Raw genomic sequence first — 17,402 nt, forward strand, 5'->3', positions numbered from 1 at the left:
TTAATATTTAATACAGTATTTTGACAGTTGCACTTTCATATTCATCTAATTAGCATTCAAACATTATCATAGCATTTAATATAAATCTAAGCTTCTCAGTTAAATGCTCCAGCTGTTATAACTTTAAAAGTTATTATTTTAGAAAACATAGTTTTTGATATAGTGAAATATTCTTTTATATATAGCAGCGGATTTTGTACAAGACACATATCAATTGCATACTAATACAAAAAATGATAACCCATACACAAAAGTAAAAATTAAGCATTAAAATATAAATATAATTTGAAAATAAAGTAAATGACTACATTAAGATGGATGGGATTTTTAAATTCATTATAATTGCCTTGAAGATGAGATATAGCTTCATTCTTATCAATAATCTCTTGAAACCTTTAAAGGACAAGGAAAATTGTACCCACTGTAAGCTTCCCATCCTACAGCAAGCAGAACACACTGCAAAGTAATAAGATTACTAGGGACACAATGTAAATCAGTATAACTGTTATAACTGTGTCTGTTGGAAAACAAGAACTTTATGATTATATAAGGAATCATATCTATAAACTAAGAAAGGATATAGCTTAGTACTTCATACTTTTGTTTTAAAAGAGAATTTTGTTCAGAAGATTTATAATCAGTTTCTTTTTTTTTAGCAACCTCTGTAAGTTCATATCACCACTCTTTGTGTTATTCCAAAATATATTCTCTCAGTTTATTCAAAAATATTTAGTATGTTTATTGACTGTTTCCCATGTGCCGAGTACTCTGTGAACTACTATGGGAAAGTATAAAAGAAGGAATGAATGAATGAATGAGAATCACCACTGTCAAGAAATTTATGCTTATTGAGGAGAAAGAATTTTCCATGCAAAATTTATAAAAAAATTACACAAAAGTGTATGCATGGCAGCTGAAATCTCTAATGCTAAGAGAGGTCAGAGAAGAAGGGATCTTGATAAGCCAGAATGGGCAGGGTGAATGTAAAATATCAGGCTTGAGCTGGATAGGATTCAGAAACAGGAGCTAAAGGAGAAGGGCATTCCAGTCAGGGTCTTATGTAACTTGAGTACAGAATGTTAGTTTAAAATATGAGCACTCGGGCTTTCCTGGTGGCGCAGTGGTTGAGAGTCCGCCTGCCGCTGCAGGGGACGCGGGTTCGTGCCCCGGTCCGGGAAGATCCCACATGCCGCGTGAGCGGCTGGGCCCGTGAGCCATGGCCGCTGAACCTGCGCATCCGGAGCCTGTGCTCCGCAACGGCAGAGGCCACGGCAGTGAGAGGCCCGCGTTCCGCAAAATAAATAAATAAAATAAAATATGAGCACTCTTAGGGTTTTATGTATGTATTTTATATCTAACTGTCAAATGTCCTGATAAGATTCGTTACTCTTACTTACCCATTTACAAATTTGACATATCTGTCCAACTCACAACCATTTGAAGTTGATTCACTTCCAAATGTAACTTTTTGGATCAGTAACACGAATACACGAGGGGTAGTATTTGCTGACTTAATGACCATGTTAGTGCATTCTTCGAGGTTTGTGTGAATTATTCAAATTCCAGTGTAGCTGCATTTGTGAGCAATATGATTTCACTCTCCAATATGGAAACATTTTCGACCTTTGTGGAAACTGCAGCCTGTAGAAAGGTTTAAAAATCTAATGGCATACCAACAAGAGTCCTAATAGGTGTATGGTCCTTATACATTTTTCCAGTTTATATATTAAAACACTTTTCTGACCTAATTCTTTAGGAGAAAAAATAATCGCAAAGTGGTATAATAAATCCTCTCTTTTGTCTAATTTATCTAACTCGGTCTTATGTTTTGTGTAAACCTTGAGAAGAAGCATGTCGTAGCAGGAAGACAGGACAAATCAGAGGTGATAAATCTGGATCCCTTTCCCAGTTCTTCCTGACATTTGTTATATGGCCTTGGGCAAGTCACTTACCCATCTAGGAATGAAACTTTCCTCTTTTTACCATTTGGGGGGAAAGATCATCTTTAAGATTGCAGTCAGACTTTCTTTAGGGTCTCTGTGATGAATACAGCGTGATGAATGTTGTCTCATATTTGTATAAGGATCCAAAAAAAGGAATCATAATTACATATTTCTAGCTTTTAATTCTAAATACTGTGATGAAAAGGTGTAAATTAAATAATCAGATTAACATTGATTGATAGGACCTATGTCTATAAGTTTAAAACAGTCATCACTTTTTTCCTCATGGCTGAGTGATAATTAGCAGGAGACATAGTTATTAACACTTAGCACATAGACGTGAAGACATTCACTGCTGATACAGAACAGATGGACCATTAGATATTGAATCTTGTCATACATTAAATAACATGCCTTGAAATTATTTTCCAGATATTTTAAGGTATAATTTACATGAGCCAAATCATAAGTTTTAAAATGCAAAATTACTTCCGTAAGGAATATTTTCAGAAAGTTCTTTTTATAGACAACAAAGGGTAAATTTTGGAGAGCTTTTTTAATAGTTAGAATCTGAAAAATACCAAGGCTATATTCAACAAAACAGCACTCCATCAAAAGCTATATAGAACAGAACTTTCCATAGACACACTTGTTCTGGCTGGGGAGAGTGGGAAGAGAAGCAATATGAATTCTCTCTTGATCTTACATTTAAATTTGTGGGTCACTAGTAGCTACCAAACCAGAATGGAGGCCTCCCAGTACCATGCTGCCTTTTAAGTAGAATGTCACTTCCTAGGTAAGACTGTACTATAAAGGGTACCTAAGTCATGTACAGATGATCTTCATCCAGAATTTATCCTGTACTATTTTAATTTTTACCACTTTTAAGCTTATTGGTATGATTTATAAGATTCTTTTGTTATTTATTAATGCAAGTATCATTACAAGACCACTTATTTTCTAAAACCAACGAATGTTTGATTACATAGCTGAAAAGTATAGGGCTGGTATATACCCAGATACCATGATGAATATTAGCAACATGTTAAACCGCTATACTAATATGTTTTAATTTACCTTTTCCTCTTCTAAGAGATGCTACCTTCTTCCCATTCTCTCAGACACATCCTCTATCCATCCATCCATCCGTCTATCCATTCATTTTTCTCTAGCTATGTATTCCACCTCTCCCTCCCAAATGTTTTGAAATTTTAGGTTAATCTCATTTGAGGCTCAGGTAGGCAAGAGAGTCTAGGATGCAGCCGAATACTTTATGGTTGGTGGAATTTACTTACTACTGGAAATCCATCTAATCATTCAACACTTAATACCTATTGTACTCCTGGCATTGTATTAAAAATTGAGTCTACACAAATCAAAAGACATGGCCCCATCTTTTAAAAAAAAAAAAAAAACATAATGAGGATAAAAACACAAAACAAATATACTGCAAAATACTATAACCACCAATTAATTAAAATATTTAAAATAAAATAATGGAGAATAATGTCCAGGAAGTGAAGGTCATCCTTGGATTAATTAAGCATACTTTTCAAAGCAGTCTTAAGGTGAGTGTGAATGGAGATTTGCGTTGGGTATAGTAGAAACAGAAACTGGAGTGCAAGAGTCTGCTTAGGAAATGAGAGGCTGTTTCACAGGGAAGAAACCACTGAGTTGTCTTTTAAAAGGAAGTGTTTGCATGGCACATTAGTGACTGAGGCATTTTGGTCAGAAGAACCATGTTTAAAGCAGGGAGGAGAAAAACTGAGTTAGAGCAGGAAAAGACATGTTCAATGATCTACAACATGTTTGTGTTACTGGATATAAACTTCAAGGAGAAAAGTCAAAAAAGGTTTGGACTGCAGATAGGTAGGGTTTAGGTATTAAAAGATTTGGGGTACTATAATCTAAAAATCTGTAAAGCACAGAACTAGAGCCAATATGTCAAAGTAACAGGGAGATAGATTTGGGGCTCGATACAAAAAAAATATCAACAGTAGGAGGCGTAACATTGGAAAAGGAGGGTCTCCTCTTTGGGTACCATTTGGAGATACAAGAGATTGAGTTTTGAGTTAGTACGAGAAATGTCTAGTAACTAAAGATGGTTCATAAAGAAGTAAGCTCCTTGTCACTGAAGGTATTCAAACTGGGTCTTTTTAATATGTCAGAGATGCTAGGGAAGGGACTCTTGTATCAGCTGTGATACTGCACTAGGTCCCTTACGGTATTTTACAACTTTAAGATTCGTTGAAAACTAAATAGAAACCCTTTCAACCGGCATGTGTAACCATATTTTAGAGGAATCAAGGAGGTTTTACTTCTGTGATCTTAAAAGCAGGTGTATCACATCCAGTGTTTTCAGATCAGTGTGTCAGAAAATACTACATCTGTGGTTACACAGGTAAGCCACACTTTCCCTGTAGTTCCTGCTCCAGTCTGGTGTCAATTCTGCTCAAATGTGGACTTTCAGTAGGATAGTTTCTTTATCATGAGACCTGTGACCCTCATCTTTCCCATTTCTCATTAGTCTGCCATGCTCTTTCACCTTTCCAGGATATGAACCTCGCTCAGGGTCCCTTTGACCCCACATTGCAGTTGATTCTACATCCACTCGTCTTCCTCCTACATCACCTCTTCTCTGTTGAAGACATTCCTGTGTTCTGTCAGTTATCTATGCTCTCACAGGCTTGATTATTAAAGGTTATAACATCACAGCAGAGGGCTAGTTTTTTGCTATGCATATCGTCGCCTTTGATTTTTTTTTTTTTTTTTGGCTTGTGACATTATATAATTTTGTACTATTCATAATTATAGCAGTGAATTCATTGAGCAAATATTTCAGGGCACCTACAACATGCCAGACATTATTCTTAGCACTGAGGACTAACAATGCCTTAAGACAAAGTACCTTGCCCTTTGGGGGCTTACATTCTGGTGAGGGAGGACCAACTAAAATTATGAAACATGAATAAACAAATATATAAATAAAGTATTTCAGATAGTGATAAGCTCCACAAAGCAAACAAAAGGGGGAAGAATAGTGACTTGGCTGGCAGGGCTGGTACTTTTAGCTCAGGTGGTCAGAGAAGGACTCTCAGAGGGTGTGGCATTTTAGCCAATGCATAAATGATGGAAAAGAGGCAAGTGGCCAGAGGGAACATCAAGAACCAGGGCCCTGAGATGATCCTGGCGGGTTTCTTAGAGGGAGAGAGAAAGAACCAGTGGGCTAGAGCCTAGTGGGTGCAAGTAGGAGTTGTAGGAGGTGAAGCCGCTCGGGTTCGAGGGGACCAGGTGGCAGAGGGTCTTATAGCCCTTGCTGAAATAATGGAATATCATTGTAATTCCAGTGGGAAGCCACTGAAGAATTCTATGCAGGAAAATGATTATTGAAAAAAATATCACGAATTGAAGTGTGTCATGTAAGAACAAATGTTATGTTAAAGCTCATTAGGATAAATATCCTTTTGCTTGGATCTTTTAAGTGGAAAATGAGATTGGCACTTTCCCCTAAACAGATCTTTCTATTTAAACTTAACCACTCATGAGTAATGCTTCAAATAAATTAAATGACCCACATCAAAGAGCGTCATTGGCAGTATTAATTTAAAAATTTTTTAAATTAAGGATAGTTTGCGTTAGTTTACAGCAGCAGTTGGTTCTTTGCTCTTCTCAATTGTTTGTAGTGAGAGATGTTACTCTTATTATCTGAATGAAAATAGATTCAGGTGACATTTTAGGTCACGGTTGTCGTTGATTCCAAATGTATTCATTCTCAAAACTCTCATCAAGGCTAGCATCTGTTGGAGAGAAAATCACCCCTGTTTTTGGTTATATGCTCACTCTTTTCTCACCTCGTTTTGTTATTACTGCATTATCATACTTATAATATAAAGCTGCCTTCTTTTTTCATCAAAATGTTACCACAGTAGAATTTCATTTCTACGTGGTCACAGCTTGCTGCCTTTTGCTAGCAGCTGAATATCCTCAGAACGGCATGGTCCCTTAAATATTGAGTGAAAATAGCTTTGGACAGGCTTTCTTTTCCACTCTGGTCCTGTCCAAGATGGCAAGACATCCTGGTATATGGCAACAGTGGAAGAGTAACTAGGGCATGGAGGTGTCCGACTCCTTGGCACCAACTGCCAAGTTCAAGTGTCATCTCTGCTTCTACCATGTCTGATATCTGCTCAGTCTTCTTCATCTGGTACAGGTAAAGCTGAGATAAATTTGGAGGCTATAAAATTCTCTAATAACTGTGTTTTGTAAAAGTAGGTGATAAGTAGATGATTTCCACTTGTTTTAATTCTGGAGATTTCTGTCATAATCTTTAAGCATCTTGGAAGTTGTCTTGCTGACCATGCCAGCTAGTAGTATAAATTGCTTTCTTTTCTTTCCAGGAAATGTTTCCAGACTGCACACTTTTACTTAGAGGACAGTACATCCCCTCGAGTAATATCCACACCTCCAACACCTATCTTTCCAATTTCAGGTAATAGCTTAAAGTGTGACCCTGAGTAGCTGGTAGATGTTAAATGAAAAGCGTGATGTTGGAAGGTTTTTCCTTATTGGAGTACTTTGCAAATGGCTATAATGTAGATTAGTTAAATGTTTGTGTTGCCCAAAATATTATGTATCAGACATTCAGGTTTATAACTTGTTCTTGTTAATTTTGAACATTCTTGGGACTTCCCTGGTGGCACAATGGTTAAGAATCTGCCTGCCAATGCAGGGGACACGGGTTCGAGCCCTGGTCCAGGAAGATCCCACATGCCGCAGAGCAACTAAGCCCATGCGCCACAACTGCTGAGCCTGCGCTCTAGAGCCCGTGAGCCACAACTACTGAGCCCACGCGCCTAGAGCCCGTGCTCCACAACAAGAGTAGCCACCGCAATGAGAAGCCCACGCACTGCAATGAAGAGTAGCCCCCGCTCGCCGCAACTAGAGAAAGCCCGTGCACAGCAACGAAGAACCAACACAGCCAATAAATAAATTAGTTAATTATTTTTTTTAAAGTAATTAATAAAAAAAATGTCTTGAACAGTCTTAACCATACAGGTAATGTGGCAAAATAATTTATAGCTGTTCAGATGTTATATGTTAAAGAACATAAATATTTATAGCAATAAAATATCAGTAAGGAATAATGCTGACTTTCAGTCATTTGCATTCCTTTAATGGAAACCTAAACAACAAAAGTCAGACTAAATCATTGCAGTAAGGATGGACAGGACAAAAACCACAAAAGCAAGGATAACGTTTAGTTCCCTTCTGATTATCTGAGTGTATGTGAGAAAAGGTTTCTTAACTACATTACGGGAAAAAAAAGAAATTTTAAAATGGTGAGGGTACAAGAAGAACTTGAGCACAAAGAATGCGTGGTTGCCGGAAATACTTTAAGTAAAAATGTCAGTTGTATCCCTGGGAAAACATCAACTGTTTTATCAGAACTTACCTAGTTAACAATATTCAAGAATTAACCAGGGTCATTTTAAGACCCTTACTGACCCTAGAGTTCACACTGTAACTAAGGACACAGACACTTATGAATTAACATTTTATAACATTTCAGAATGAAAAGTGGTAACAATTAAAAAAAAAACGTTTTCTAGAAATGAGCGAATTAAGGAAGCAGAACTGGAGGACAGAGGACGAGACGAGGACACGGAGAGTCACCAAACCAGGGAAAGCAAATGGAAACATTCCACTCTACATCTTTGTACAGAAGCCTCTTTTTAAATTGTCTGAGATGCCATATGTTATTGCTTGAGGCTCAAATTCTACATGAAGTTATCTTCTGAAGTCTCATGATTTCAAAAACAAAAATAAAGAAGAGGAGCATTTTCCTTGTAATTTGCAGCAGGCATAGGAATAAGAAGTGTTTTTCTCCTTTACCTCTTTTATCAACTCTATCAACTCTGTGTCTTTAACTACCACGGTTTTGTTTTTCTAGTTTATATTAAAATTCTTTCTTTTAGTACAGCACAATTTCTCATTAACATATTTAGAATTTTGAGACCAATTGCTCTTGGTGATCTGTTGTGTTTAGTTCCCTTCACTTTCAAACATACCTCTTCTACATATCCTGTCAGCGTGGGTATGCAAATTAACTATACCATTATCCAAAGTCCAACACAGTTTATTATTAACAATAAATAAAATAGAATAATCCAAAATCAGGTTGTCCAGGAAATCCAGAATCCCCTGTTCTACTTCTTAGAAGAAAGGTGCTCAAGGGCATCTCCTCCTTTTACTTGCAGACCAATTTGTAAAAGAATTACCAAAAGACATGATGGCAAATGAGAAGTAGTCAGTTTGCTTGTGGAAAGAGGTTAGCTGTGCAGGATAATATCCGTGGTTTTGACGAAGCTTTACTAGGGGAACTAACGATTTAGATGTGACAAGTTGTTTCTGTTTTCTTGTCTAATTATAAAAGCTACTTCTAGGCAAGGTCCTTCTGTAGGTGTGAAGGTGAAATGACACCTTTGTCTAGTGTTTCTTAAGGTTAACTCGCTAATTCAATTTTAGTATTCAGGTATACTCATCTAAAAGAGAACAGATGGATTCTAATTTTTTTTAAATCAACAAATTCTTGGCAACTGAAGCTTAAAAATATTAAATGGCCTAGATGCTGAACATCTGTTGATGTAGATAACTGGTTCTAGTGAAATGTGTTTGATGTTTCCTTGTCAGAGGAAGGAAATTGTGAAATTGCATACTGTGAACTAGTAATATGTTTAATCTAAGAAAGTCTTTCCAGGAAAAGAAAAGAAAAAAACAGAACCAGCTAAAATAATTTGGCCCCTTCACAATTAATTAACAGATCCAATGACTTTGTTTACATAGCATATTTTCAAGTTAGAATTCTTGAAATTTTACAGATTAAAAGTCCCAAAGGTTTTTGACATTATCCTTAATGAATAGTCTGCGTATAAATGTTTTCTATTATTTATAGAAAGAAGGAAAAAATGTTTTCAAATGTAAACATCTGACTATTTAACGCAGAGGCATTAAACTGTACAATTTTATAAAACTGAAATTGCACGATATATTATGTTTAGTCCAGGGTAAAATTGAAAATATATTATTTCTGCATTTTTTTCCCCAGAATTTGCAGGCAACTCCCACTCATGTTAAAGAAAGTTATCCATAAAGAGATGCAGTCCATTGATAAGAAGTGAGGCTGTGATATTATTTATAACTTAACATTGAAAATTAAGTTTCTCTTTAAAATATGAAAGGAAAAGAGATTCCTGATCAAATCAGAATTCTAAAATGCAGGTTATGATTGAAAGTAAATATAGAGAAAATTGATAATTGTTGCTGAATGTTTCTTTGAACATAAATTCAGTCGGGATTATAGGAATAAGTGAACTTTGAAGTTGTTTTAGAAGAAGGCTCTTTATAAATCTCTATAAATGAGAGGCACATTTATTTCTGTTGAATTATCCTTTCCAACCTGATTTTTTTATTCACTTAGATGATGTTGGAGCAATTCCAGTAAAGCACTTTCCAAAGCATGTTGCAGACTTACATGCAAGTAGTGGGTTTACTGAAGAATTTGAGGTATGATTTTAATATGTCTATTTAAAATAATATGGAAAATAGTAAATTTTTTAAATTCAGCAATAGGCTATTTCTTGACATTGAAACCATTTTCACTTCTAGCAAGATTATTAGTTCCATAATCAATTATGTGTTTAAGATATGTGTTATGGTTATCATACAATTTAGAAAATTGGTTTTCCATTTTAAAATTCAAGTTGTAAAAGTGGAAAAAAAATTTGTTAATTCTCTCCCATAAACTCAGAGCTCTGGTATTCTTTTTAAAATCTGAACTAGTAACACTGATTCCTTTTAATTTCCTAAACTATATAAATTATAGTAAACTAGTAAATTTCATAATTTTCAGCCAAAGTACATACAAGTTCTTAATTGTAAGGATTGCAACAGTGTAAATGCAGAAACATTTATTATACAAGGCATAATAAATATTATACAAGGTAAAACCCCATCTTCTCAAGAAAATATGCATTTCTAAAAAACATTTGAACTTCACAATCAGTGAAAAGTTTTCTAATATTATTCTGTAAAACACTCTTAGATGGTAGGGGCAGAGAAATTTACTGCAAATTTATCATGGCCCACTGAACTGTCAGTTAAAGAGCTTTTTCAAAATAGGGTGCCATAAACCAACAGTTAGCAATAATAACCACAAAATATAAAGTTACTCTAATTGAGCACTCCCTAATATGCCGATCATTGTACTAGATGCTTCTACATTCAACCTTCACCCAACTCTGGAAGTTATTTGTTTTTATTTCTATTCATATTGCTGATGAAATCAACTTCCACAGAAGTTAATTAACAACTAATAAATAGCAGGGTTGGGATTCAAACTTAACACTCATGTCCTTTCCATTCTAGGAATTGAGGGATCCCCACCCCCTCCCCAGCCTCTCCCCTTTAGGAAGCATCACATTGCTTTTGTGCCTCCTTACCTCAGCCCCAAGTGCTCAGTTGACCTCCCTCTCTGAAGCCCTTTGAGGTCTGATCCTGATCAGAGGATACACCACCATCCCTAATATACACAGAAACTGCTCCCCACGAATCAGATCAACAAGAACATATTTATGGAAGTAAAATGCCAGAGATTAGAAAGCTTTAAGAAACCAAAGGAAAGAGAAATGAAATATATGTTTTCACTAAATTAAAAACAGTAGAAACCAGCTAATTTAATTTTAAAAGAAGTCTAAGTCATAGCTACATTGAATAAGAAAGCAGTGTGAAGTGACTACTAAGTAAAGTGGAATAATATGAAGAATTATATTTTTAAAACATCAAATTATTTTTTCCTACCATAATAGAGGTTACTGGGTGGTGCGGTATTAACTTGTAGAAACTATCAGGCATCCATCAAACAAAATCATAGTTGCAAAAGGGAGAATATGCTAAGGATGTGTCTAATCTTCCAGATGTTAAAAGCCATAAGGAGGGGCTTCCCTGGTGGTGCAGCGGTTAAGAATCCGCCTGCCAACGCAGGGGACACGGGTTCGAGCCCTGGTCCAGGAAGATCCCACATGCTGTGGAGCAACTAAGCCCGTGCGCCACAGCTCCTGAGCCTGCGCTCTAGGGCCCGCGAGCCACAACTACTGAGGTCTGCGTGCCTAGAGACCGTGCTCTGCAACAAGAGAAGCCACTGCAATGAGAAGCCCACACACCGCGACGAAGAGTAGCCCCTGCTCGCGGCAACTAGAGAAAGCCCACGTACAGCAACAAAGACCCAACGCAGCCAAAAATAAATAAATTTTTAAAAGAAAAGAAAAAAGCCATAAGGAAAAATAGACAGTTTATTGTAAAAGTTGCTGATAAGCCTATATACAAAGGCAGATTCACAGTTTTCACTATAAAATCATTTTGAATATTATTAAGCAGTTCATAATGATTAAGTTAATAAAATAACCTCACATTTTTACTCAAAAAGTATTTTCTTAATTCCATTGGTTTAACTCATAGTCTGATTAAAGAAAACTTTTCATTAACTTAGTAATTAGCTTAATAACTAGTAATGCTACACCTTTTCAGTGGTTCATATATTAAATTGTTTTTAAATCTAGAGTCAGAATGACTTGCTCCAGAAGAGGCCTTAAAAGCTTGTTTAGTGAAAGGCTGAGCCATTTTGCTGATGAGCCAGGTTTATATTTAAGTTACATACTTTCTCAAAAATTATAAAGCTTTCACGTTATTACCTTAATATGTACTAAATAATTGTAAATTCCAAGCTAATATATTTAGATAGAAGACATCCCTGGGAAGGATTTTAATTCATTTTAAAAGAGAAATGGCAGAAATAATTTTTCTCTACCCATTGAAGTTTTATTTTAATTAAAAAGAGGTCTACTAATTAAATATGTAGAAAGTAGTACTATCTAAATTTTGTTTCAAAAGACATAGTATATATGATAAAAAAAAATTTTCAGGAGATTTCTAATGTTTTGACAGCTCTACAGACCACCTAATAGGAAACTGTTTACTCTTTAAAATTACTCAAAATAAACAAACCAAAAAAATGTACTACTAATTCAGTTTTAAATAGTCCTATCATGATCAAATACAATTATATTTGAATATTAGTAAATCTGCCTAGTATGTTAAAATGTGTCATCAAGTATGTGGTTTTTCTCATCAGCATTTTAAAAATTCGTCATATTATTATACCACTGTCCCCTTTTAAAAGTGTTATTTTTTTTCCTTTTACATAATGTTAAGGTTCCAAGCTGTTAGAAGTTTTGATTTGCATGCAACTGTTTGAAACATTCTGTTTTGTTAGTATTTGACAAATGTATTTATTGCATGATCATGGTTTTCCATTGTAAACCTAATATGAACACTTTCTTTTCTCATTTGTCGTGTGCTGTGGAATTTGATTTCTTTACTTTTTTGGCATTCATTCCCTCATTAGACACTGAAAGAGTTTTACCAGGTAAGGCATTATTTCACTGCATTTTCTTTTAGCCAAGAAATAGTTGTAACATATAAAAAAAATTTTTTTGGATAGATTGTTTTGTTTTTGTCTTCTGTAGTATATTTTAAGGCACTTTGTTTGAAAGAATGTGTGTTAAAACGTTATGCGTACAATTTCTTTACAGGAGGTGCAGAGCTGTACTGTTGATTTAGGTATCACAGCAGACAGCTCCAATCACCCTGACAATAAGCACAAGAACCGATACATAAATATTGTTGCCTGTAAGTATATCCTTCACTCAACTCTGACTTGTTATCATTGTCGTTGTGGTGCTTTTAGTTCACTGTCCTGAAGTCCTCTGAGAGCAGACCTCGGTGTAGCTGTTTCTGGACCTTTGTATCAGGGGATGAGACTTGCGTTAGATAATACAGTGTTTTTACCACTCCAGTTTAAATACATTCTGCAATTAATGACATCTGTTTCTTTTGAACAAAATAAACTCATATTTTAATCCAGTCCTTTCTTCAGACCCCATGGCCTGTAAATCCGTTCTTATGGTTTTCTGTCATTATTTATATTCCATAGTCCTATTTTTACTGGAGATCCCCCTACTTGATGTGAATTTACTAATAAAATGGGATTTTCTTTAGACTCTATTTTTTCCTTCTACCGTTTTCCCTGCTCTCTTGCCATTCTCCCCTGGGGTCTGATAAAGGGTTAATTGGATTCATTCTTTTTATTTCTTCTCTCCCCTTACTACCTTAGCTGACCTCTCTTTTTCTCCTCCATGAGCAGCTTTCTGGCTCTTTTCTTTAGGACAAGTTTACCTATTTTTTTGTATGAAATTAGCATGTTTCTTCCGTCTTCTTGCAGCACCTCTTATTTACATCTGTTCCCTTTTATTTTCCTTTATAGCCCCCTCCATTTCTTGAAATTCATTCTTCCCCAAAACTTCAACTTATATCCTTTCTTATATATTCAGTGGGCCTTCCTAGATTCATGTGAACATGGTATTACCAGCTTGGTTATTTAAATTCTGGTTCCATTCTAGTTTCTGGAATGGGAATTTTTACGATCACAGTTCTAAGTAGTTTGCATGGATGCTGTCTTTTTTCCCCACAAGGTTTACACCAGTCTTTCCATTTTGATAGAACGTTCTTCTCCATGTTTGTCTTTCTCAACAGAAGCAGCTATCCTGCTGCACATAAAAACTCAGTTGCTTCTTGGACAGGGTGAAGTGGTTGTTAGACCATTCTCTCCACAAGCTAAATAGAAAATACCCACCGGCTAATTAAGAAGCAGATAGAGATTAACATTTGTTGAACACCTACTATGTGCCTGGCACTGTGAATTCATCATTTCATTCCATCCCTGAAATAACCTGGCAAGATAGAGGTAATAACAGTCTACTCTGAGATGAAGAAAGCAACCCGGAAAACTTACCCAGTAATACCCTTCTGAAAATCTGAAAACCAAAATGCAAAAGTAGCCTGCCATCCATACCCCTCTTTCCATGGCCACACATCTATTTCTGCCTACATTTCCTGCATCTTTGTGAACTGCTAATGTCACCAAAGTATTATTATCCCAGAACGTCTCTTTAACTTGTCATAGTTTGGTCTGTATTCATTTCTTCATCCTTAAAAAAAAAAATAGTCTGCCCAGTGAAATCCCAAAGTGTCCTTCTAGTGACACCTTCCTTTCTTACTATGCAGTTCCTCCAAATATAGTTTCTCTGTAGAACTGAATTTAATCCCAAATGCCTCATTTCAACACATTTAATTATGACCGTGCACCGTGTATAAGTTACCACGGTTTTCATCCCCTCTTCACTGACAGTACAGGATCCATTCTTGGGCAGTCGTTGCCCTGCCTCCCTTTGCAATAGCTCCTCTTTGAGATCTTCCATTGAAAGAGCTGTTTGCTGTGACCATTCACGGAAACTTTCTAGACCCCTTCTGCTTCCTTCTCTACTCCTTCTTCCACCATCAGCCTCCTGTTCAGAGCATGCATGCTGCCATCCTTCCTGAGCTTTCTGACACCCCTGTCACTCTTCTCTCCCCTTCACTGGCTCTGCAGTGTTCACAGCCCCAGTATCCACCTTTAGAAACCCATCTAAGATGCCAACTTCAGGATTCAACCTCTATGAAAAGGTTTATTTTCATCCCAAACCAATACAGTTTCTGTCTTCGTGTCCCTCCAGGATTCTGCACCTCTCTCTTGACACCGGAACATTCCTCTCTGTGTATATGTCCATTCTCACCTTCCACACTGGAAACCTTGAAAGAGGATTTTGTTGTATTTATCTTTATTTTTGTCATCTCTGTATCCTCCGAAAGCTGACTAAAGTAAATGATGTTTGCACTGATTTTAATTGTATTTGATAAATTATTAGGTAAATATAAATGAACTTTATGCTGAAAAGCAGTTCATGCTATAGTGAAATATTTTCTTTTTTTTATTACAGACGATCATAGTAGGGTTAAGCTTGCACAACTTGCTGAAAAGGATGGCAAACTGACTGATTACATCAATGCCAATTATGTGGATGTAAGCATGTTTCAACTGAAATTTTGTGAAAATTATGTTAACCTATGAATTTACTATACCGTGGTATTGTACATAGAATAGTAATAAGTATTAAATGAAAGATAGTAAAAAATACACATTAGTAGTAAGAGATCCCGTAGCTAAAAGTTTTCAGATTGAATGGCATTCAAGCTATTGTACTTGGTTCATCTCCTGGGTGAGAGAGGGAATTCAGGCTGAGAAATTACATTCAAGGTAGGATGTATATATTCTGATAGTTTTATAGCTCCTTAAATAAGAGGGGCAGGATCAGTGCTTATTTGGATTGTCCCATAGCTCCTAGCCCATTACTATGTAGGTAGCAGCTGATAAATAAACTTCGACTGAAAAATTCTCAGGGTAGTACTGGCTAAAAGGCAAACACATGATTTCTAAACCAGTTACCAGCCTTTATAATCTTGGGCCCTTCTCAGGATACCCAGCTTTGTGAAACTTACTGGAGATCTCCAGGGACTGTAGACCACTGACTAACTTACTGGTTTCTTTCCTGTGGTCAGTTGAATGCCAGTGGAACTCAGTTATTTTCCTGACACTGACCTTGCAGTCTAGCAGCCTTCAGGTTTATGCTGTTTGGAACAGTTAATTCAAAGAAGTGAGTACCAGGGCTTCCCTGGTGGCGCAGTGGTTGGGAGTCCGCCTGCCGGTGCAGGGGACGTGGGTTCGTGCCCCGGTCCGGGAGGATCCCACATGCCGTGGAGCGGCTGGGCCCGTGGGCCATGGCCGCTGGGCCTGCGCGTCCGGAGCCTGTGCTCCGCAACGGGAGAGGCCACAACAGTGAGAGGCCCGCATACCGCAAAAAAAAAAAAAAAAAAAAAAAAGAAGTGAGTACCAAATATAAGTATACAGTAGGTTTGTTGTAGGCAACCACTTCAGGCTTCCATAGCAGGAAGTGTGTATGTCAGATTGAATATGAGCTTTGGAGTTAGAACTGGTTCTGAATCCCAGCTCTGCCGTTGGCTAACTGTGAAAGCTTGGAAAGCCACTGAACTCCTCTGAGCTTCAGTTTCGTATCTCCAAATCAGGGATGATGCTTCCATTTTGCATATAAATTAAGGATTAGGGTTAATGTTTGTAAACTATCTTGGCCAACAGTGAGTAATAAGTGAAGGTTAGCTATTAATGATTAGCATTGCTCAGTGCCACCAAGGAGAGGGTAAGGAGAAAACACCAAAGGTTTCCTGACTATTATAAACAGCTGAGCCCTAATGCCTTAAACATATTTCAAAGCAGCACAATTAAGCACCAGATGTTAAGCATAGTAAACAGACTTGGATTAAATGCACTTAGACTAGAGGTGCAGAGAATAGTGGTTGTGTCAGTGCAAAAAGGACTCTTTTTTTTACAAAAATTATAACTAAAGAAGAGTTGCTGTCTTTGCTAGTACTAGTTTCTCTAGCTTCGAAAAAAATTTTTTTTATGTTTTTCTTTTATAGCAAAAATCTCCTGATCTTAGAAACAGAACAGATAAAAATGGCATACAAATTTGTCAGTAAGAAACATTTGTCATTTGTTTCTTCAGGGCTACAACAGACCAAAAGCTTACATTGCTGCCCAAGGCCCACTGAAATCTACAGCTGAAGATTTCTGGAGAATGATATGGGAGCATGATGTGGAAGTTATTGTCATGATAACAAACCTTGTGGAGAAAGGAAGGGTATGAAGGTCATCTATTATGCCATCCCCGAGACAGTGATTAGAAATGCTTTAAGTTGCTTTTGATAGAGTCAGCGTTAAAGTCAGGGAAGCTAATCAGGATTCCTTTCAAGTAAGTATGACAGCTTAAGGGAAACTGTTAAAAGGTCAAAAAGTTTCGCTGTAACTCAAGCTACCTGCTATTTAAATGCATTCTTCATTCCGTAAGAAAAAGCAGATGAGGTTCATTGAAAAGCGGTGCAGAGTGAAGTAGATTTTAATTCATGAGAGCTGGATTCTAGTCCTGGCTTTATAGCTACTCAGTACATCTGGCCTCACTTTCCTCATCTGAAAGGGGGGAGTTTGAATCTGATCATCTCAAGTCTCTTTCAGCCCTGTAATTCTCTCTCTGCTCTCCTCGACAACAAACCTGCAATCACTTAGAACGGAAAGAACACGTTTAGAAGAATGAGGGAGTCATGGTATCAGATCTTTACTGATTTCAGGGATGACTTACACTAAGCATTTGAAATATGAAAAGAGTATCTTGACTTTCTCTTTTGCAGAGAAAATGTGACCAGTACTGGCCTGCCGATGGGAATGAAGAGTATGGGAACTTTCTGGTCACTCTAAAGAGTGTTCAAATGCTTGCATATTACACTGTGAGGACTTTTACTCTAAGAAACACAAAGATCAAAAAGGTGAGTCCACAATGATGGCTATCATCAATTGAGTAATACATCTCGATCCTTTTTTAAGAAAACAGGTGGTATAAC

General features: G+C 36.7%; 1 protein-coding gene across 1 annotated transcript in view; it reads left to right on the forward strand.

Annotated features, from left to right (window-relative positions):
• Positions 1-17,402, forward strand: part of PTPRZ1 (protein tyrosine phosphatase receptor type Z1) — a 170,622-nt gene that overhangs the window by 138,432 nt on the left and 14,788 nt on the right. Inside the window, exons 14-20 of the mRNA XM_065883374.1 lie at positions 6,341-6,432; positions 9,421-9,506; positions 12,403-12,423; positions 12,590-12,686; positions 14,873-14,955; positions 16,514-16,648; positions 17,193-17,327. Coding sequence (XP_065739446.1) covers positions 6,341-6,432; positions 9,421-9,506; positions 12,403-12,423; positions 12,590-12,686; positions 14,873-14,955; positions 16,514-16,648; positions 17,193-17,327 — 649 coding nt within the window. The remainder of the gene's footprint in view (positions 1-6,340; positions 6,433-9,420; positions 9,507-12,402; positions 12,424-12,589; positions 12,687-14,872; positions 14,956-16,513; positions 16,649-17,192; positions 17,328-17,402) is intronic.

This window comes from Phocoena phocoena, chromosome 9 (genome assembly GCF_963924675.1).
Source record: "Phocoena phocoena chromosome 9, mPhoPho1.1, whole genome shotgun sequence".
NCBI lineage: Eukaryota > Metazoa > Chordata > Mammalia > Artiodactyla > Phocoenidae > Phocoena > Phocoena phocoena.